Raw genomic sequence first — 22529 nt, forward strand, 5'->3', positions numbered from 1 at the left:
CTGAACAACTCAATCCTCGGGGGATCTACCTGAAAATATTGCACCCGTTACTGCGAATACAACGAAAATAAATGCGGGGGGTAGGGGGGACCCTCTACAGCGCCCCCCATCACCCCACTTTATTGATAACCCCAACTCAACCCCGTCTATATTTTGTAATATTGAAATTCATTATTTTTGATGGGTTGTAATGGCATTCGCAGTGATGGGACTCGACATGTTTGTATTATGCCATCCTGAAACAATCTGCTGGCTCTTTAGTTATCCCTAGGCCTCAAAGGGTCTCTTGCCCACAGCACCTGGGGGGCTTGCTTCCAGCACGCAGTCCTGTGGTGGGATACTGGCAATGAGAACATCGAGGCCTGTTCTCATTATGACATGATATGTCATTTATAATGCGCTTAATACCCAGGAGGTTTCTAAGCGCGGACCCAGGAATCGAACCTGTGTGGCTCTGTGCCGTCTTGCTTCTAAGCCGTTGCCGCTGAGCTAACCTCCCGAGACAATCACACACAGGTTAACCTGAATGGCTAGGGCAACCTAGCCAGCTTGTGCGGCCTCACCACATCCCTGCAGGAGTCTGGGCGCTGCCTCTGACTGGCTCTTTATGAGGGTGTTCACTGGGTGTGCCTGGATGTCGCGCACAATGCTCTCCAGAGCGGTCCATGACTGCATGCCATTGGAAGGGCACGGCTTAGTCCAGCACATCTATGTCCTGCTCTTTGCACACACCAGGCTACATTGGGAGTGCCCCCCTGCCTCCTTCTCTCTTCAGCTCCTCTGATGCGTGTGTCCTGGCACAGCCCGGATGCCCCCTTCTGGCAGGGTGTTCATACAATGCAAAGCTGCACCCTGGAGTCCCTGCGTTGGGCTCCACCAACCACCCGGGAGTACCCTGGATTTCTCAGCTCACTCCCTCTTACTCCAGCACAATGCTTACTCCGTTGGTCTAGGCAAATCTGGATTTTTACCTCCTGAAGGCTTGGCTCACATAGGAGCTCCATGTAGTGGGCCTGGCTCCCACAGATTGCTGCTCCATGACAGGGTTAATTGTTTAAAGCCTGCTTCCCATCCCAGTGGGGCCACCAGGGACAGCATCCCCCTAGAGAGGCCAACCCCCTAGATCTCTACTCAATTGCCTTGTTTGTTTGACATTTGGTGGCCGCTTCATTCCTCTCCATCAATGTGGGGCGGTCGATCCATTATTGCATTGTCTTGAGATGTCTACATTCCAGGTGGCCCCCAGATAGGAACAAATCATGTTCAGCCGTCCTGGAAATCCGACTGGACTACAACGTAGGCCAGACAAGCCACATTATAACATTTATCATGTTTTCTTTACCCTTGATGCACAGTAACTATGCATAACATGTAAATCAAACATAAGTGGTGACATGGGGCGAGACTACATTGAATAGAGGCTAGTCTCTAGCTATGTAATACACACTTAGCATGTTTGATTTAACCATGATGCACAGTAATTGCACATCAAGGGTAAAGCAAACATGGTAAGTGTTATTATGTGGCTAGACTGTCTAGTCACATAACACTTACCACGTTTGCTTTACCCTTGATGCCTAGTTCATGTGCATCACAGGTAAATGAAACATAAGTGGTATTTCATGGCTAGACTAGCCTACATTAAGACTGCTAGTCCCCATATACTTTCTTAGTGTGGCATGGCATTTTTCACTTAGCATGAAGGGTAATACAAACATAAGTATTAGTACGTGACTAGACTGGCCTACTTTGAATATGGGCCAGTCTACTCATGTAATAACACTTATCATGTTTGCTTTATCCTTGATGCCAAGCAAAAAAAGGCCATGTCATATTAAGAAATCATATGCAGACTGGCACTACTAGTGCCTGTCTACATATACTTTCTTAAAATGACATGGCATTTTTTACTTGTCATCAAGGATAAAGCAAACATGATAAGTGTTATTACGTGAAGCGACTGGACAACATTAGTGATGCTAATCACCATATACTTTATTACTGTGATAGTATGGCATTTATTAATTAGCATGAAAGGTAAAGCACACATGATAGGTGTTATTATGTGGCTAGCCTGATGGCGTCAGTGTTTATTTACTTTTTAATTTCATATCCATATAGAGAGCCCGCTAAGAGACATTGTTTGGAGCTAAGGGACTGCTGATGGACTGATTATGTTCTATTTTTTGCAAAGTTGTATTCAATTAATGCAAATAAATAAAAAAGAAAACCATATTTACTTTGTTACTGTGGCATGGCATGGGTTACTTTCTTCTTGGCATCAAGGGTAAAGCAAACATGAGTGTTATTATGTTGCTAGACTAGTTTGCATTGGTGGCTGCAGTGTGGCCATATATTATTTGTGTGTCATGGCATTTTTGTACTTTACATCAAGGGTAAAAGCAAACATAAGTTTGAATACATGGTACACTATACTATGCTGGTATATCCAGTGTAGACATGCTTTCTGTCCGTGGCATGGCATTTTTTTACTGGCTTTGAGTCCTTTATGGTAATACTGGCTACATTAATTCAGGAAGCATAGACATGTATGGGCACAGCCGGCATGAACAATGTTTACATACTGCTATATATTGTGGGCAAGGGAATCATGAAAATGATTTGGAAAATGGTCCTGTCTAATGTTGGTGGCTTGCTTCTATTCATAGGTGTTACATGTACTACCACACAAAACCAAATGCAAACTATGTAGCTTTTCACCCAATATTTCACAGAAAGTGCTATAAAATGCACCATCTTAACCCATTATTTTCAAAATGTTCCTGGCGGAGAAGAACTATAAACCTCTTTTGTTTGGTTCTCGCCCCTCGCTGTGCCTTTTAGCTTTTGCATATTAGGTGCATATTAGGCGCAGACATGTATGCGCCTGCGGTCCAAAAATTCACCAGCCACCACTGTGCAAACATGAAGCTTTTCTCTAGAGGTGTGTGTTCTCTTTAATTGGTTACCCACTGGGAGTCATCGCTTTTGCCTTCCCTCTCTCTCACAGACAAAGCTGCCAGTCTTGGCTATGAATTTCCACTTTCTCTAGGTGATGGCAGTCTATTGGCCTCCCTAGCTCACAGCTACTCCTAAGGTGCTTGCTCTCCCCCCCGTGGAGCATCCGTGGAAATCCCACTTCCACAGATCACCATATTCCCTGTGGATTCTCCTGCTGCTCTCTGCCTCATGGATGTGCTGAATCCCCCGTGAAGGTGCACAAGGCCTCATTACCTAGGGTGTACACATGGCGAGGACAATTTGTGTAGCGTGAAAAGGAAGGCAAACGCCTTTCATACAATGACTCCAATATTTGAAGAGATCATGTGCCAATCAGCACCATTCAGCCCCTCCACCCAAGAACGCATTTGAGGGGCCAAATATGGCTGCTGAAATAGTCATCCTGGGTGACTTTCGCCCACTCAGGGATGGTAGAAAATCTCCCAGGGGAGACTGCAGAACTGACTGTTCCGCTGCCAGCAGAATCGTCATGATTGCGCAGCCTGTGGAGGGCGTGGCAGCATTGTCGCTGCATGCCGTGGTGGCTCTGCAGGCATGGGGTGCATGTATGTGTTAGAATGTGAAGGCCTGTGGAAGGAGAGGGCAAAGGGTGGACCTCCAGGTGCACACACTCAAGAGGATCCATTTCAGTAACAGAGGTTTTTGGTCCTCTAGCTTGACCCTCAATTTATGTACACTCCTAAAGTTAATTAGCCACCTTAAGGGGATGCTTTTGACACTCGTTATCGACTGTCCTTGAGAGATTAGAGAATGAAGACTGATGATATAAGATCCTGTACTCACATGAGGTCAGACTCAATAAAGGTTATTCTGAAAACCTCTGTTTACAGTTTATCCTTAACAGCCTGGGCACCAACTGGGTGATGTAGCTCCCGAGCAAAATGAAAGATAGGGGGCAGTGTGTGAGCCTAAAGTGCTGCTGTTTCTACAGAAAAAAAGCAAACAGGCAATACGCAATCTTGAAAGGATGATATTTTAATGGGTTGATACATTTTTGTTTTGAAAGTATTCAAAATGTCACAGGTCATTCTCCGGGGAGCTCTCCTGCTTATCCTCAAACCAGCCTAGGTCTTTCCTTCGGGCAATTTTTCAAGTGGTCTTTCTCCAGGCTTTCAGAACAGCATGCCTCTCTTCTTCAGACAGTTCTCCTGCAAGACATTGTCACAACAGAGGTCTCTTCTTCAGGCAGTTCCGGTGAAAGCTTGCAGGACAGCATAGGTCCATTCTACAGACACTTTTTAAGCAGGTTCTCAGGGCAGCATAGGTCCCTTCTCCAGACGGTTCTTCTGCAAGATTTCCGGACAGCATAGGTCCCTTCTTTAGACAGCTCTTCTCTATGTTTCCAGAACAGCATAGGTCCTTTCTCCAGACAGTTCTCCTGCAAGCTTCCAGAACAGAATCTGTCCCATCCCCAGGCAGTCCTCGCGCATATATTTCAGGCAGCATAGACCCCATCTTCAAGCAGTTCTCCTGTAGGCTTTCAAGATAACCATGGTCCCTTCTTCATGTAACCCCTCTGCAAGATTCCAGGAAAGAATAGGCTCATGCTTTAGACACATCTTCTGCAAGCCTCCAAGACAGCATAGGTCCCTTTTCCAGACAGTTCTTCTGCAGGATTTCAGAGCAGACTAAGTGCCTTCTCTAGACAGCTTCTCTGCAAGCTTCCAGGAAATCATAGGTGTCTTCTCCAGACAAATCTTCTGTATGCTTCAGAACAGCGTAGGTCCCTTCTCAAGACAGCTCTTCTGCAAGCTTTCAGGGCAGCGTAGGTCCCTTCTCAAGATAGAACGTCTTCAAGCTTCCAGGACAGCGTTTGTCCCTTGCCAAGACACCTCTTCAGCAACCTTTCAGGACAGCGTAGGTCCCTTCTCAAGACAACTCTTCTGCAAGTTTCCAAGACAGCATACGTCCATTCTTCAGACAGATCTTCTGCAAGCCTCCAAGACAGCATAGGTCCCTTTTCCAGACAGTTCTTCTGCAGGATTTCAGAGCAGACTAAGTGCCTTCTCTAGAAAAGCTTCTCTGCAAGCTTCCAGGAAATCATAGGTGTCTTCTCCAGACAAATCTTCTGTATGCTTCAGAACAGCGTAGGTTCCTTCTCAAGATAGAACATCTTCAAGCTTCCAGGACAGCATTTGTCTCTTCTCAAGACACCTCTTCTGCAACCTTTCAGGACAGTGTAGGTCCCTTCTCAAGACAACTCTTCTGCAAGCCTCCAAGACAGCATAGGTCCCTTCTCTAGACAGTTCTTCTGCAGGATTTCAGGACAGCCTAAATCCCTTCTCCAGACAGCTCCTCGGCAAGCTTACAGGAAATCATAAATCCCTTCTCCAAACAGATCTTATGTATGCTTCCAGAACAGCTTAGGTCCCTTCTCAAAAAAGCACTTCAAGCTTCCAGGACAGCATAGGTCTCTTCTCCAGACAGCTCTTCTGCATACATCCAGGACCGCATAGGTTCCTTCTCAAGATAGCTCTTCTGCAAGCTTCCAGGACAGCATAGATCCCTTCTCCAGACAGTTCTCCTGCAAGCTTCCGGGACAGAATCTGCCCCGTTCCCAGGAACTCCATGTGCATTCATTTCAGGCAGCATAGACCCTGTCTCCAAGCAGTTGTTCTCCTGTAGGCTTTCAAGATAACCAAGGTCCCTTCTTCATGTAGCTCTTCTGCAAGCTTCCAGGACAGCAAAGGGCTCCTTCTCCAGGCAGCTCCTCTGCAAGCTTACAGGAAATCATAGGTCCCTTCTCTAAACAGATCTTCTGTATGCTTCCAGCGTAGGTCCCTTCTCAAGATAGCACTTCTTCAAGCTTCCAAGACATCATAGGTGTCGTCTCCAGACAGCTCTCCTGCAAGCTTCCGGGACAGCATAGGTCCCTTCTCGAGACAGTTCTCCTGCAAACTTCCAGAACAGAATCTGCCCCGTCCCCAGGAAGTCCTTGTGCATACATTTCAGGCAGCACAGACCCCATCTTCAAGCATTTCTCCTGTAGGTTTTCAAGATAACCAAGGTCCCTTCTTCATGATGCTCTTCTACAAGCTTCCAGGACAGCAAAGTTGCCTTCTCCAGACAGTTATTTTGAAAGCTTCGAGGGCAGCATAGGTTGACAGTTCTTCTGCAAGCATCCAGGGCAGCATAGGGCCTTTCTCCAGACAGCTCTTCTGCAAGCCTCCAGGACAGCATAGACCCCCTTCTCCAGACAATTCTCCTGCAAGCTTCCAGGAGGAAGTAGATCCCATCCCTCCCCAAACAGTTATCGTGCATGCTTCGTGGGGCAGCAGAGACCCCATTTTCAATCAGTTATCCAGCAGGCTTTCAGGATAACATAGGTTCCTTCTTCATGTAGTTTGTCTGCAAGCTTTCCAGACAGCAGAGGTCTCTATTTCACATAGTTACTGTGCAGTCATGCAGGTCAATTGGTATCTTCTTCAAGCAGTGTTCATGCAATACCTCTGTATAAACGGGGTCCTTCATCAGGCACATCTCCTGAAAGCTTGCAGGGCAACCTAGGCCCCTCCTTTTGGTAGTCCTTCTCCAGGTCCTGATGACAAACTATGTCCCTTCTTCAGGCATTTCATCAGAAAGGGATTAAGACCCTTCTGCAGGCAGTCCTCCTCCAAGCTGTGATGACAAACTATGCCCCTTCTTCAGGCGTTCTTCGGCAATCATTGGGATGTTACTTTCTTGGAGCTAATTGCATACAAACCTTGTTATGAGTACTCAGTGCTGGAAATGCGATACATTTACCATTTACTGGGGGAACCCTCTCCTCCTGGGGTGGGGGTCATGGTCTAGGGGCATTTATCCAGGCCAGGCCACGCAAAACAGTATCACTTCATAGAACCCAAGTCTGCCATTTGCATAATAGCAAAGTGCATTATGGGAACATAAGCATGCCCAATATTTTAAATGTAAAACATATCTGTTAGTGATTCAGTAAGAATGAGCAGGTTTCCCCAAGTAATGGAAGTTGGACTCTGCTCTTTTCATTAGTCATAATAATCACCATAGCAAAACAATGCCTGCACATTGCAAGACATATATACCAATGTGGACAGTTGCTAAACAGTATGTGAGGCTTTGGCTGTTTCTGCAGCATTCAGTCTTACTTGCTGGGTCTTCTGAAGGCTTGAGGACTTACCTGGGAGACTCATGGGCTAGCCCCTGGGCCTCAGGATGTAGCAGCACTCAGGCAAGACAATATTTGCCAGTGCTCTGTCTTGTTCCAGCTAATTTCCTACCCTGTTTATGCTTAGCAGCAGACTTGTATTTGTATTTGTTTATTTATAACGCGCAAACCAACAGGCCCAAGGGCATCAGGGTGCAATTTGTACAAGGTTGCAAGAAAAGAACATACAGGGATATAAATTACAATAAAAGTGTGTCAAAACAGCAAAAAACAAACTTAATAATTACAAATATTACACAGGGTACAGTAACCCTAGGCTCAGCAGAGGAAGTATCCCTGAGGTAGTTGGGAGGGTAGCAGCCCGGAAATCATGTAAGGGAACAGGCGGGCTGGGTAAGTAGGACAAATGTCTGACACAACTATTGCTGGTCAAAGAGCCAGGATTTGGTTTTATTCTTGAAGGTGTTGAAGGAGTCTTCAGCTCTGATGGCAGCGGGGAGGGTATTCCAAAGTTTGGATGCTAGGACAGGGAAGCTGGTGCCTCCGGCTTTTTGGAGCTTAAACCTGGGGATAGTAGGCAGTTAGTCTGGGCAGTTCTTAGTGGACGGGCAGTGGAGTGGCGCGAAAGCCGACTGCAGAGATAGATCGGAGCCTTGTTGGCTAGGCATTTGTGCGTGAGGGCAAGCGTTTTTAGGGAAATTCTCTGCTTCACGGGTAACCACTTAAGGCTAGTTCTGGCTTCTGAGATGTGGTGGTTACGAGGGATGTTCAGGGCCGCTCGAATTGCATTGTTCTGGGTGGTTTGGAGTTTGGATATGTTTTCTTGGCTAGTGCCTAAATATAGAGCACTGCAGTAATCTATTTTTGCCATGATAAGTGTTCTCGCTAGTGTGACGCTATTGTGGGTGGTGAGGAAAGGTCTACAGGCTGAAATGAGTTTGCACGTGTAGGCGGAGGTGGACCTGACTGCATTAGTTTGTCTTGACAAGGATAAGGTGGAATCTAGGTAAAAGCCTAGTGTTTTAGTGTCTTTCGAGACTTGTATGGAGTTGCCGTCTATGATGAATGACTGATAGGATGGCTCAAGTTTGCTAAGGCGTTGTGAAGTACCCAGGATAAGTAGCTCCGTCTTATCGTCGTTCAGACATAGCTGGTGCTGGGCCATCCAGGCTTGGATGACCAAGTAGACGTCATTGAGGGCCTTGGTGTCAGCAAGATAATCACCAGAAATGGGAATGAGTATCTGGGTGTCGTCCGCATAGTTGGTGTAGGAGACACCCAGATAATCAAGCACATCAAAGAGTGGTTTCGTGAAGATATTGTAAAGAGTAGGTGACACGCAAGAACCCTGAGGAACACCGCAATGAATAGGGGAGGGAGCTGCGGCAGCGGAAGGTGCAAAGACCCTCATAGATCTGTTACTCAGGAAGGATTTGATCCAGGCTGCTGCGGAGGGAGAGAAGTTGGCAGCAGAGTGGAGGTGCCTGCAAAGGATCTGGTGGTTAACCAAATCAAATGCAGCGGAGAGGTCGAGGAGTAATAGCATTGCTAATTTGCCCTTGTCCTTCAGGACTTCGATCTGGGTTTTTAGGTCTAGTAAAGCCGTTTCGGTCCCATGTCTGGGCCGAAATCCGGATTGTCGTAGACCTAACAGATTGTTAGATTCAAGGTAGTTTTGGATCTGCAGATAAGCTGCCCGGTCCAGTATCTTCAGCAGAAATGGTACTGTAGTGATGGGTCGGAAGTTCGTGGGTATGCTTGGGTCAAGGGACGGTTTTTTTAGTAGCGGGATCACCCAGGCGTCTTTAAGGTTGTCCGGGACAATACCTGTTTCAAAGGATGAGTTAATGAAGGTTGTAATGAATGGGGCTAGGTCATGGGCGGAGTCCTTAATGATGGGAGCTGGGCACGGGTCACCTTGGCAGTTGGAAGGTTTCATCCTGAGGATGATGTTTTCTACTTCGGTGACAGTGAGCGGTGCGAAGGTGAAAGGTTTGATGTTGGCAGAGTTGGAGAAGGTGGGCCTAGTGGGGAAGAATGAGCGGTTGTCCCGCCTCAGGCAGTCCTGTTTTTCATTTATTTTAGATTGGAGCGTAGAGATTTTGTTTAGAAGGGCTGCTTGAATGTTAGCACACCATTTGCTGTCTTTCGTGCAAGTGTCTGGCGGGGAGACTGGGGTTTCGAGCTCTTTTAGGACTCTAAAGAGTTCCTTGGAATTAGAGTCGGCTTGCATGATACGATTATTAAACGATTCTTTTTTAGCAGTGATGATGGCGTCTTTATAAGTGAGGGAGGCGAGAAGGAAGCCGTCTTTATGCTCATCAGAAGGGTGGCTTTTCCAACGGTTTTCCGCGCAGCGTTTGGCTTTGCGGAGGATTCTTAGCTGTGGAGTGAACCATGAGTTGAGATGTGCTCGTGGTTTAGCCTTCCTGGTTTTAATTGGTGCTATGGTGTCAATGGCCGTGAGCATCGTTTGGTTGTAGATGTCTGCTAGGGAGGTGGGATCAGAACAGGCGTTGGTCGCCGCATTAAGAGAGGGGAGTAGCAGTGGGAGGAGTTGTTCTCTTGTTATGTTTTTTTTATTACGGGTGGGGAGGGCTGGGGCTATGGGTGTTAGGGCTCGCGGGGTAGCTTCAATGTTAAATGTTATGATGTGATGGTCAGACCATAAGCAAGGGGAGTTATTGAGGACCTGGATGTTGCAGTTGGAACCGGCTAACCAATCGATGGTCCTGCCTTTGATGTGGGTCGGTTCTTGTATGTACAAGGTGAGGCCAAGGTCGGTAAGAGCATATTCCAGATCAGTTGCTACAGGATCCTTAGGGTCACCGCGACCAAGGTTGAAGTCACCTAAGATGATTGTTTGGGAGTTGTTTTTTGTTTTGTCAAGAAGAAGAGTGGAAATGTCACTGACAAAGGTGGGTGCCGGCCCTGGAGGCCTGTAGATAAGGTGAAGGGTGGCCGTTTGGTTAGGTGTTAGTAGTAATTTGATTGTCAGCAGTTCAGCTGATTCAAGTTTGGATTCGGATACCACTCTTAGGTCAAGGGAGTTTTTGTGGATGAATGCCACGCCGCCACCTCTAGTATGGGTAGAGGAGCGGTCACAGCGAGTGATGCCATAGTCAGGCGGTAAGGCCAAGGATAGAGAAGGGCCAGAGGCGGCATGTAGCCAGGTTTCAGATATGGCAATGAAGTCAAGGTCGGCAGTGGTGATAAGGTCGGCTATGTCAAGAGCGTGTGCTGTGAGAGATCTAGCATTGATGAGGGCACCCTTGAACACAGGCAATTTAACCCCTGTGGTCTTAGTTTTGCAAGTGGCGGTGGGCGAAGGTGGGCTGGGTGGAGTGCGTGGGGCTTGCTTGGTAGTGTTGGTGCGGGAAGGACGAATGCGGAATCTGGTGCCTAGTCTCGTGTTCCTGAGAGTGAGAGGGCAGGGTTGGTTGGGGGTAGGTTTTGTGGCAAAGTGTTTGAGCCAGAGGGCTGGGTCATTGAGGTATTGGTTAATCTGGTTGCAGGGGTGGTGAGCGTCAATGGTAGTTACTGAAGGACTCGTTGAGGGTGTCAAGGTCATGGTGGGTGACGCTAGGTCAAGTGGGTAAGGGCAGGCCAGGTTATTAGCCTCAACTCTTGACTCTGCTAATGACCAAAGATGTGAATTGTGCATAGTTTGTTGGTAGCCATCAAAGATGAAAGAGACATCCCTCTTTAAGGTTTATGGTCAACTGGGTTATGTGTGTTATTCCATAAGGAACTCAGGATGGTAGACCTGTCCTGTTTTTCCTTTAAACAGGTTGCGCAATACATTTTCACCTTCTGAGCCGGTCTTGTGTGGGGGTGGTATAGAGTGGTTCCCCCTCTTAATGCTGACAGTTTTGGCTTCTGTATAGGCATGGTAAAGGCATTTGCCGGGCACTGCTGTAGTGGCATTAACAGGCCATCAACGATAGCAGCTGCAAAATTGTGCAAGTGCCTACGCATATAATAGTAGTGCCTGGCACATGCCTAATACTTATACACAAGACAAAACTGCTGGTGTTTGCTTGTTTTAAAAAGGACTTCTCTGAAGGAAATGCATAGTGCTCATAACAATGGAGTGGTCAAAGGCAGACATTTTATTACACCCGTAACATGTGTACAGCTCCAATTAAGTCATTTCCTCTCAGAAGACTGCTTTGAAAAAGTGCTGGTAGGCACTTCGAGCACAAAGGTTGACGGTAAGGCTTGAGAAAGGTAGCTCAAAGAGATCCCAGGAGGGTGTGTTTTGGGTTGGCAGGGGCAGGAAGTGGGTGGAAATGGCAATAGGGATTAGCACGGCCATAGGCAGTCATGGGTGGATAACTAGATAACCTCTACAAGCTGTGTGACCCTCCTCATATGCCATTCCTCCCTATCTGTACTCTAATGCAATAGTTTTGCCTTATAGTTGGCACAAGCGTCACCAAATAGCCAAAACTAAAAAGACCTGCGCTTACATACAGGCCATTTCTTCAAGCAGCATAAAAATGCACCAATCCATGCACAAGCTCAGATGAGAGAGCCGTGCAGACAGTGCAGTCCTGCATTACACGAAATAGATGGAAGCCAGGGCCCAGAAGAAGACTGCCTAGAGAACGTGGCCTCGGGATACTGTGGGCAGACGACAGGCTCCATCAAAGCCCCTTCTCATGCTTGCCGAGGGAGCGGCGCTTTGGCATTGTGATAGAGATAATGAAGACATCACTGGACTGAAAAGCCAGCCTTTCCCTGCCTCTGCCACAGAGATCACATAACGATGTCGCCGCTAAACGAGCCTGTTTCCATGCCCGTTTAATGATGGAGATCAAATGTTGGCAAGCCTGGGAGAGAGGCCGAGCGCGCCCCATTGATCTGCTGGCCGTTCGCGCGCTCCCCGCTTCTTCATTACCGTGCTTTGCTCCACTTGCAGCCCACGTGGGACTCCTGGCCTGCTCATGTGTCTGCCTGACGCCGACGCCTAAGCGGAGGAATGGGAATTGGAACTGTGCGGAGAGACGACCCGCCTCTGTGCCTCCTCCAGGCCCGGAGGCGATCTCCACTCGCCTCTACTCGCACGGGGCCTGGACATTGGATGCTTTCACAGAACAAGGTATATTAAGAATGTGTGTGATATAGCGTTCAATAGGAAGCAATGGTGCTCATTACAGTTTTGCTGGTTCAGAATAAATGCCGGTAAATCCGGCACCAGCATTTATTCAGGACCGGCAAAGCACAATTTGCCGGTAGGGGCAGTGAACTACCGGCAGGCCTGACCTGCCAGGTTCCTGCTGGCAAATAATTGCCTATGGGTCTCTGTGGGAATACCGGCAAACTCCTAATGAGGGCCAAGGGCCTGATTTAGAGATTGGCGGATAGTGAAATCCACCGGTGGAAACAACCCTATATTAAGTTGACCCTAGTCTGGCTATCGTCTGGTGGAAATTCTGCCGGCCTCCATTCACGACAGTGGGAACGGTGGGATTTCCCGGCACCTTTCTGCAGGCAGATTAGCCCGTCTAGTGCAAACTTAAAATACGGTTGTTTCCGCTTGCAGAAAACGGGCAGATTTTACCCTCCACCATACCCCAAATCCAGCACTAGTTGCTCACACGGTAATCTGTTTTAGAACTTGTTTGCATGCACAGGACCGTGTATACCTACACTGGCACTTTGGGTTCGCCCCTACCCGACGTTTGTCAGAGAGTGCACCATTTTATAGAAATTGTTCGGCGTGGCCTGGCCTGATTGGTTAGAGGCAATATAGTGTCCATACACAAGCATTGGCAAAGCAAAATGTATTGGCTTTTTTGTAAGCATGGGGTAGGCATTTGACAGGCACTACCCTAATGGAACTACTTGGCCATTAGATGGCAACATATGGGAAATGCTGGGAGTACCTGGGCATATGACAGTGCTCAGCAAATGCCTAATAACTATACACAAAGCAAAAGTGTTAGCTTTGTCAATTCTTGTATTTAAAAGAACTTTGAAGCAATGAACAGATGTAAATGCAAACATAGAGCTTGTAGATCAAATGGATGAAGACACACTTAGTGAAGACATTTTTATTATACCAGTAGCGCAATTACAGTTGCAATTAAGACATTGGGCCTCATTACGAGGTTGGCGGCAACCCACCGAGGCTGCCGTTGTGTTGCTGCCAATCCCGTAACACCGATTCCGCTGCCTGATATCCCAGTGCCACTGGGATGTCACAAGTGGTGGTGGAACGGTAAATCCCCATTCCCAACGGTGCCGGTGCTTCAGTGAGAGACATGCCGGTAGGGGGCTGAAAACCCGGCAGGTTAGGCCTGCCAGGGTTCCATGCCCACACCGGTATTCTCGTAGTATGGCGGACCGGAAAGGGTGCCGGTACATTGCTACCGGCACCTTTATTTCCAGACCGCCATACCTGGAATGAGGCCCATTCACTCTCAGAAGATTGCTTTGGAATAACACTGGCAGGCCCTGTAGAGCACAAAGTTTGATTAGCTCAAAGAGATCCCATGAGGATGTATTTTGGGCTGGGGGGGCTTGTAGTAACTGTGAAGGGCCATAGGGTTTGGACGTCCATGTACGGTCAATGGATTGGAAATGTAATGTAATGTCATTTCACATTTATATAGTGCCTTTTGCCGTTGGTATGGCCTCAAAGCGCTTTTGGTGAATGCCCTCAAGAGACCAAAGTCAAAGGTATAGGAATTAGTGAGAGGACTATATAATGTGTGTGTGCATTTTAGCCAATATGAAGGTGGGTATAGGTGGCCAAGTACCTGCTAGCAACCCAAATCGAGTGCAGGAGACTCATTATGTGTCCAGCTAGACCAATTTTTTGTTGTGGGGGATAGCTGCATTCTTATGGCAGAGGTGTTGGTGATGTATCTTAAAATAGTGTATGATAGCGGATGGTTGCGGGTAAGGGGCCTTGTCATCGGTTATCTTCCAATAAGCATGGAGTGCGATACGTACCCGTGTGTTCCCGTTGGTTTCTTGCTTTCGTAGATGTGGCGTGGATTCTGTCCTGTGGTCCTCTGGAGTTTATTCTAACTGTCGCTCGGTATCTTTCATTGCGGGTGCCTTGCTGCCCGATCTACCTAAGAGGTGGTTAAATAACCTGGAGTGTGGCATGAGTTCATCAGGGACGAAAAGTCAGGTCTCGAGGACCCTCTGGTAAAGGGCCGAACAACATCTACAAGCTGTGTGTCCCTCCACACATCCGATTTCACTCCTATCTGTACTCCTATGTGGTAGTTTCGGCTTAAAGGTGGTACTTTAAAGGCACAAAATAGCAAAAACAAAAAAGGAAGGAAGTACCCCATGTCAACCAGTGTGCACCCAGTGGGAGAACACGAGTAAAGGGTATGTGTCTTTCTTATGCTTAGGCCAAATAATCCCAAAAGCCAATTGTACTCATATTACTTTGCTCTCAACGGCACCAAAGGCTCGTCTGTGGGCCAAACAAACGAATAAATTAAAAGTGAGCTTCGATGTACATATCAACGCTTTCTTACGGTTCCCAAGCTCAAATGGCAGGTCTTTCAGACTCACGCCATTTAAATGATGGAAAACTATCTGCACTGGGTTGGCTAGAATGTTCTGCACGGAAACGAAAACATGTGGCTATGCCTCTGCCTCCTGCAATGGAATTCTGGGAATGCTGATGCTTTGTCCATGAGGCTCTGGGGCCAAGAGGCGGGGATTAGCCACGCCTCCCAACAAATCCGAAAAGCTGAAGAATTCTGGCAACACAATTGGCTGGAAAGCAGGCCCCTCCAGACCAATCGAAGCACACGGGACGCTTCACTGCCCTAATTGGCCGAAACACTCCTTGCACGCTGAAATAACTGGAACATTGCAGCCTCTCTGGTTGGGTGGAATAGACCCCAGGATGGCACCAAACCAGTTTCTGCAAAACCAGGCTAAATTGCCGCAGGGGACAGAGTGCCCCAACTTTCTGTGGTTCTGCTTTGTTATGAAGCGAGAGAGAGTTCCGCCTTCTGGTGTTACTTAAGACATTCCTCAGAACTAACAATATTTGGTTATTGGACAAAAGAAAAAAGTCTTCATTTTTGCATTTCTTCTGTTACCCTCTTTTAAACAGAGCTTATTTACCCATTGGATTGTTAGTGCAATGATGACCCCTGGTCACTTTACCAATCTTAAGTGGCAAATACGGTACTTTGCATCAGATACAATTATAGCCAGATCATCGGAATAAGAAAATGTGATTGCAATCCTTGTTACCAATTAACAGAAACACTTCTCATGTCACATGCAGAGGATAATCTGCAGATTGTACATGCAGAAGAATTACATTCTAATCCTAGCTTTCTACTTGACCAGTTAGTGTGATCCTGAGCAAACCACTTTACCGCCATGCACAGCGTTTCTCTTAGGAGCCAAACTGGGAGCACTTATAAACAGACCAAGCTTCAGCTTAAAGACCCACACAGGAAATCTGGCCATTTACTTCCAGGGCGGGATGTGGATAGCATGATAACTTTGAACCAATCTGGGGCCTAGAGCTGGGGTAAGTGACACATCTGTTTGAACGAGGCCTTACCTTAATTTCCGGGACCGTGATCCGGCATTCAGGGTTTTTATCCAGCATGTGAGTGATCAGATCCTTCAAGTCGTCAGGAATATCTGGCCTAAGGGAAGAGAACACAAGTTGCCTTGTCTGCCTTCTAGAAGCTTGTTTTAGAAAAATGGCTGCCTACGCTGGGGCTCCACTGACGAGAGTAACCAGGTGTCATGCCACGTGCAAGGTACAAGGCAGCATGCATATGCAGCAGTCCCTAATGCCAAGCTGTTCCTCTAGTCTGCCACAAAATTTGATGAAAAAGCTTTGTGCACCTCTGTGCAGACCACCATACCTGGCAACCTTTGGATTTTGAACATCCCTGCGGTTTGACATTGTGTGAGTGACACTATATAAGTGAGTGGGTGTGGTCTGTTAATTGCGAGGTGAGACCCAAATCCCTGAGACTAAGGCCAACCAATGGGATTTCCCAGTCATGCAAATCAGAAGCACACTGGCCAATGAGGAAAGCAGAGAGGTTTCTGGCCTGAAAAGTCAGTAGGACTACATCAGAGTAACCCACATGTACAACATCCAACTTATCCTACTGCACTTTCTGTAAATTGCGGCGCGCGCGCGCACGCGCATACGCACACACACACACACTCACTCTTTCTCTCTGCCGTGCCATAGCGTGCTCAGAGCCCTGCACATTCCACTGGATGTGGATTCTCTGAAATAGTAGTGATTATGCCCACTTTTGGTGCACGAGCAGAACCACATTCAAACCATGAAGGAGGTGGAGTGGCCCTTGCAGCCGCCATTGCTACGCTGACTACTCCCTTCACTGCAGCTCTCTCATTGTGCATGCGCGCTCGATAGTGATGCTAATTCATCCCCACATGTGTGTGGCTACAACTAAAAATGTGCAACATACATGGAAGATACTCCTGATCCGCCTTCACTATGTGTGCAGCAGAGAGAGATCAGAACGTGTGGAAAGGCTGAAATCCTCTCAGGCAGAATGGGTCTACACATCCCTTGTGAAGTTCAATAAAGTTATAATTGAATACAATGCACAGTGCTTTGGATGGAAGCATAACTTTGTGAATTTGACAAGGGATCTACCGTGGAGTGTAGACCCATGGAAACAATCTGAAGGATATCTTGCAAAGGACATGTTTGGGCATCTGATCAAATGTCCAGAAACAGGTAACCCTTGCTTCCTGGCAAACTACGCCAGCACTGGTAAAGTTCCGGGCTACAAAAGGCTTCTAATGGATACCGTTACTGCACGTGGGTTTGTGGACATTGACCTTTACATGGGGATATCAAATAGTGGCGAGGGACATTCCACTGTTTAGGAGTGCAGTAGGTGTCCTTAGAACTCAAATGCCAGTGACTGTATCCAGCACACATCATTTGTAACTGGTCCACTCGAATGTACAACAGCATTTAGCAACACTCTCTGTTCTGCCTAGTAGATACGGGCGTTGCTGAATAGAAGTGAGCGCACTAGTTGCCAAGATGGTGGGAGCTGCACTCACGGCTACTGGGTGCACCTCACCAAAGAAGTAGAGCGCTAACATTCTATGCCTGTCAATTGCAGAGGCAGCCATGGGTGCCATGCTGGTGGAACAGTAGCACTAGAACCCCCAGTATTCCCCATAGACCAGGCTGCAAACAATCTGCAAAATGTGTGTTTTACAGTTCCAGCTTTATGTTCATGTATACATAAAACCCGCTTTCTGAAAAATGAAAGCGCTAGTATGTGTCCTTTTAGTCAATGGTGGCCTCTAATAAATAGAAATGGCAACGAAATAATGCACTCAAACGTTTCCCTCTCCACTCCAATCTCCCCTTTTCTACTCCTGCACCCCAGGATTCATCTCTCTTTCATTCTTATTTCTAGCTTCATGCTTCCTAAGGTTTCCAGTATTGAAAATTGGAAGGTTTTTCTAGATGTGTGCATGTGGCGTGACTTTACTTGGAATCACACTGTGCATTATGCACACAGGCCAACACGGCCCGCTCCATGCGGGTGTTATTTGTCCAGTCCTACTTCTCTCCTGTGCATTCTGAGACTAGTTGTCCAAATCTGCACCTAGCGTGAACATTTAGTTTGCTTATGCTGCATACATGTATGGGGCGGTGTGACAATCAGCAGTCATTTAGTTTGCGCGTGCTGCATACATGTACGGTGCGTTGTGACAATCAGCAGTCATTTAGTTTGCGCATGCTGCATACATGTACGGGGCGGTGTGACAATCAGCAGTCATTTAGTTTGCGCGTGCTGCATACATGTATGGGGCGGTGTGACAATCAGCAGTCATTTAGTTTGCGCGTGCTGCATACATGTATGGGGCGGTGTGACAATCAGCAGTCATTTAGTTTGCGCGTGCTGCATACATGTATGGGGCGGTGTGACAATCAGCAATCATTTAGTTTGCGCGTGCTGCATACATGTATGGGGCGGTGTGACAATCAGCAGTCATTTAGTTTGCGCATGCTGCATACATGTATGGGGCGGTGTGACAATCAGCAGTCATTTAGTTTGCGCATGCTGCATACATGTATGGGGCGGTGTGACAATCAGTAGTGCACCCGCCACTCTCAGACCCAGGCATGCAACCCTGCTCCAATCGCCACAGAACATGCGCCGACAGAGAGATATAGGCAGCCAACAATATCTCAAGACACGAATACGACACATGCACTTACTGGTCTGGGAATTCCAGGGTCTGGCTCTTTATTTTACTGTGCAAACTTAGAATCCTCTCATCCATAAAAGGGCACTGGCAAAGGAAGATCAAAAGATTCATGTGAGAAGATGACCTGGATTGTCCATTTCGGAAAGACACAATGCAGAACATCACAATGGCGGGCTACAGGAATAAGGAGGGAAGTGTGCAAGGTTGCTGCAGGTTGAGATGTGAGCAGCGACATCGAGCCAGAACAAACCATCTACTGAAAGCTTTCCTGGCGGCCTGAGTCATTATGCTCTCCTTCCTGCCAGGTCTATACTCATAACCAACAGCATCTGTTTGTTCCATGTAAATGCCCGTAGCTGTTGATATCTCTGGATCTTCAGTGCTATACACATTACCATAATATCACTTAACATAAAAGATGATGACATAACTTATAACCCGTTGAGTGCCCTGAGGACGTATATACACACCCTAAGACAGCGACCTTGCTGTCCCCTTCTAGCGTATACGTACATGGTTTTTTCGGAAGAGGGATGGACAGTGAATTAGATGATCCAAGTCTCCAAATCTCAGGGACCACCAGGCAAATCCATGATTTTTAGGCCTGGCCCTCTGACACTCAAAGGATGAAAGGACACTGAGAAATGTACCAGTCCACATGAATTGTCTTGCTCAAAGGCCTACGATCGGCATCTCTCTAGGGGATTTGGCCTTCAACTCCTATCAGCCCTACGTGGGCTAGTTAATGGTGAGGGATAATTGGAGTTATTGGAGAGAACATCTGAAGAGCTACAGGCTGCAAAGCCCTGACCTACATGTTACAACAACTATCCTTTCCACCTTGGAAGACTTAGTTACATTTCTTTAGACGTGTTGTGTGTAGGACATTGGGAGTCATTTTCTAACCCCTCACTCCCCCAGAGTATAACAGTACAGTGTTATGTAAAACCAATCTGTTAGCTCATTACACCTTGCTTCAGCACTCAGGGAGATGTTAATGCTACTTGAAAGCAGAGTGGCGGCACAGAATGGGATATACATTTCTGCTGTGTATGCCTGCTCTATCTTCAATGAAATAGCACCATGGTTTTCCACCAGTATGAAGCTCATTTTGCTCCTAATCGTAATCTGACGTGGAGAGTCGTTAACTTAACGAAGCAATGTGAATGGCTTCCCACCACCAAATTGCAAGGCACAAGGCCGCTATATGCGTGTATGCTGCCTTTTGCCCTGCACTTTTGCACTCCGCCGTGCTTAGTGAGTAAATGCTGCCTGGCATGCTCGCATGCCAAGCAATATTTACTTTTAAGTGTGAGCGCCGCTTGCTATGCTCGACAAGCGAGCATGTAGGTCAGCGTTTAATTTTCATTGTGAACACTGCTTACCATGCTTGGTAAGCAATGTTCACAATTACAACTAGCACTGTCCGACATGTTAGCATGTCGGGCAGCATTTAATTCTAACTGTACACGCTGCCTACCATGCGGGCAGCGTGTACAATGCATCCCTATGTGGACCCCTGCTTTGTGCTGGTGCATAAAGCTAGGGGACCCCATAGGGATCTCCAGCATTTGCGCCTGCATGAAAATCCATGCCGGTGCAAATGCTGGAGAATTTGTATGGCAGAGAGGAAGGGTGGCAGCAGCAACCTAGTTGCATTCCGCACCTCCTCTCTGACACACAAATGCATTCAAATGTTGCGCCATATGGAACCAAACTGCACCTCACTGATGAGGCCCAAGAAGTCGGAAACATATCTATGGTTTCTTGTGTTTCTGTGCAGAGGGGGGCTAGCCTAGCAGTTTGGGCTGGGCTGGTCCAATTGGTGGCAGTACATGACTGATTTGCATATGGCTGGACCCCTTTTGCAATGGCGCGGACGGCTAAATAATTGTGGTGTGGAAGGTTGACCAGAGCAGTGCCAGTGGTTCAGATGTATTCAAAACCTTTCCCCATCACTTTTGTGTTTGTTCTGGCGTAAAATCCTTCCTTAAGGATTTTACACCTTTCAATCACGTTACGCCACAACAGAAATGAGCTCCATTGTATTTGCCATTTGCAAAATATAATTTGCAGGCAGCAGTTGCACTTTCTCCAAAATGAATTTGATTAGGGAAGAGTAAAAGAGTGTTTTTCTTCGCATTTGCACCCCATTTTGGAAATGATCAAAATGGCACAGAGGGATCTTTTGCATTTAGGTTCAAACCGATACACACCTCCAATGCAATTTTGGAGTGTTGACCACCCCCTTTTCCAAACCCTTAGAGTAGAAAAGTCAAACGCAACACCAAGGCGTTAGCACTTTTACTGCCTGGCTGCTTTTACCCTTTGTGGGTCTTAATGTCATTTGAAGGCAGAACGGGGGCACCGAACAAGACACATATTTTCGCGGTGCCCTCACGCTCCACCTTCAAATAGCACCATGGTTTTCTATTAGCATGTATTTTAATGCTTGCAAAAAAAACAGTTGATTTCTAAGGCATGCACCGGACTTTAACACTCGTAAAAGCAGGCGGATTCCATAGGAATCCATTTCATATGCTAGATGCAAAACTTGCAGGCAGCATTTACACTTTTTCCAAAACGGATTGGGAAAGGGAATAGTAAAAGCACGTAGCCTATGTTTCACACTTTGCCTTTGCCCTCTGCTGCAGAAATGATCAAAATTGTAAGGACATGACCTTTTGCACTTATTTGCAAATGTCTCCTCCAGTGCAATTGAGGAGTTTTTATAAAAGGACCCCTTGTGAACTTTACAGCTCTCTTCCACCTACCAGTGAAGTAATATAGTACAGTGCAACAGTATAGTTGAGTACCAAGTTCCACCGGAAACCCGAAAAAATGAATTGCTAATAACTTTTAACTACTATGACAGATTTGGCTGAAATTTTGCAAACAAAATTGTATTTGCGGGCCTCCCCAGACTGGAGATTTTGGGAAAGATCCGTGAAAAATAAGAAAATGCAGTTTCAGTCTAGTCCCTATTCATTTTCCCATAGAGGAAAAAGTCCGATTTCTGCTCAAGCGCACAGCCTAAACCGCTGGACAGAATTGGACCAGGTATGAAACAACTTGAGAAAAAAGCGTTCAATCGATTTCTGGGGGGGGGGAGATCTGGTATTATTGCATCCAGTTGTTTCTAAATATTAGAAGGGGAAGGGGGTGCCACTTTCTCCCAAAATGATACCTCCCGTGGTGCTTTGCAGCAGAGAGGTTTTTCAGAAATGAAAAATCTGCCATTATTTTTTGTTCGATGCAAGATATATTCGTGAATATTCAGGGTAATATTCGGGGTTATCCAAAAATGAAAAGTTGAAAAAATGCCTTTTGGAGGAGGATAAAGGATGAAATGTCAACATGCTAGACGTGGGGAGGAGAAAAGAGGACACCATGTGAAATTGGGCAGTTGGGGAGTTTTGGGGGCTGATGACCAAGTTCAGAGCTTGAATGTTTTTGCATATTCTGGATTATTTTTTGATATTCGGGATTAGCTTTCTTATTCAGAGTTATTTTTCTTACATATTCGCGGTTGTGACAGCAGACTGAATCTGGGAGAAAAATGCATAACACGTATAATAACAGCAAATGTTTTTGAAATATTCAGGGCTATTTGTAGCCCAATGCTAGAATAACCATGTGTAGGCGAAACTAGTTTTGTTTAAAGAGAGAGTTAAAAAAAGTAGATTAATACAAATGCCCATGAGCACATACATATCGTAAGAGAAGGGATTCACGTCATGGTGTGCCCAAACTGGTAGTCATGAGTGCAGTTATTAGTCGTACTGCACTGTGATCCAGTCGTCAGTTGCAGGATTGTGAGAAATGAGACCGCACTGCGAGTGCGTGATACTGTTAGCTCAAAGGGCGAGTGCAATCGTTACAAGCAAACATGGGCATTCAGGTTGCCGTGGAAATCTGTATCGGGCCGTGCTGAGTCGCAGGCTGTCCCTGCGGTTACCTGGTAGTCGTGGAGTGCAATTATTAGTCGTACTGCACTGTGATCCAGTTTTCAGTCGCAGGACCGTGAGAAATGAAACCGCCTGCGAGTGCGCGATACTGTTGGCTCAAAGGGCGAGCATAAACGTTGCAAGGGAAGGTCACCCTTTAGCCTGGCTCCAGTAGACCTTTCTCCTTGGTAAGCTATTTTAGTTATGCT

General features: G+C 46.8%; 1 protein-coding gene across 4 annotated transcripts in view; it reads right to left on the minus strand.

The window, feature by feature from the left end:
- Positions 1-22529, minus strand: part of CAMKK2 (calcium/calmodulin dependent protein kinase kinase 2) — a 557312-nt gene that overhangs the window by 46774 nt on the left and 488009 nt on the right. For all 4 annotated transcript variants that reach the window (XM_069619567.1, XM_069619565.1, XM_069619566.1 and 1 more), the window contains 2 exons: positions 18384-18457; positions 15705-15792 (listed from right to left, as the gene is read on the minus strand). In XM_069619567.1, coding sequence (XP_069475668.1) covers positions 15705-15792; positions 18384-18457 — 162 coding nt within the window. The remainder of the gene's footprint in view (positions 1-15704; positions 15793-18383; positions 18458-22529) is intronic.

Source organism: Ambystoma mexicanum, chromosome 10 (genome assembly GCF_040938575.1).
Source record: "Ambystoma mexicanum isolate Mex_15411 chromosome 10, UKY_AmexF1_1, whole genome shotgun sequence".
In the NCBI taxonomy this organism is placed as follows: Eukaryota; Metazoa; Chordata; class Amphibia; order Caudata; family Ambystomatidae; genus Ambystoma; species Ambystoma mexicanum.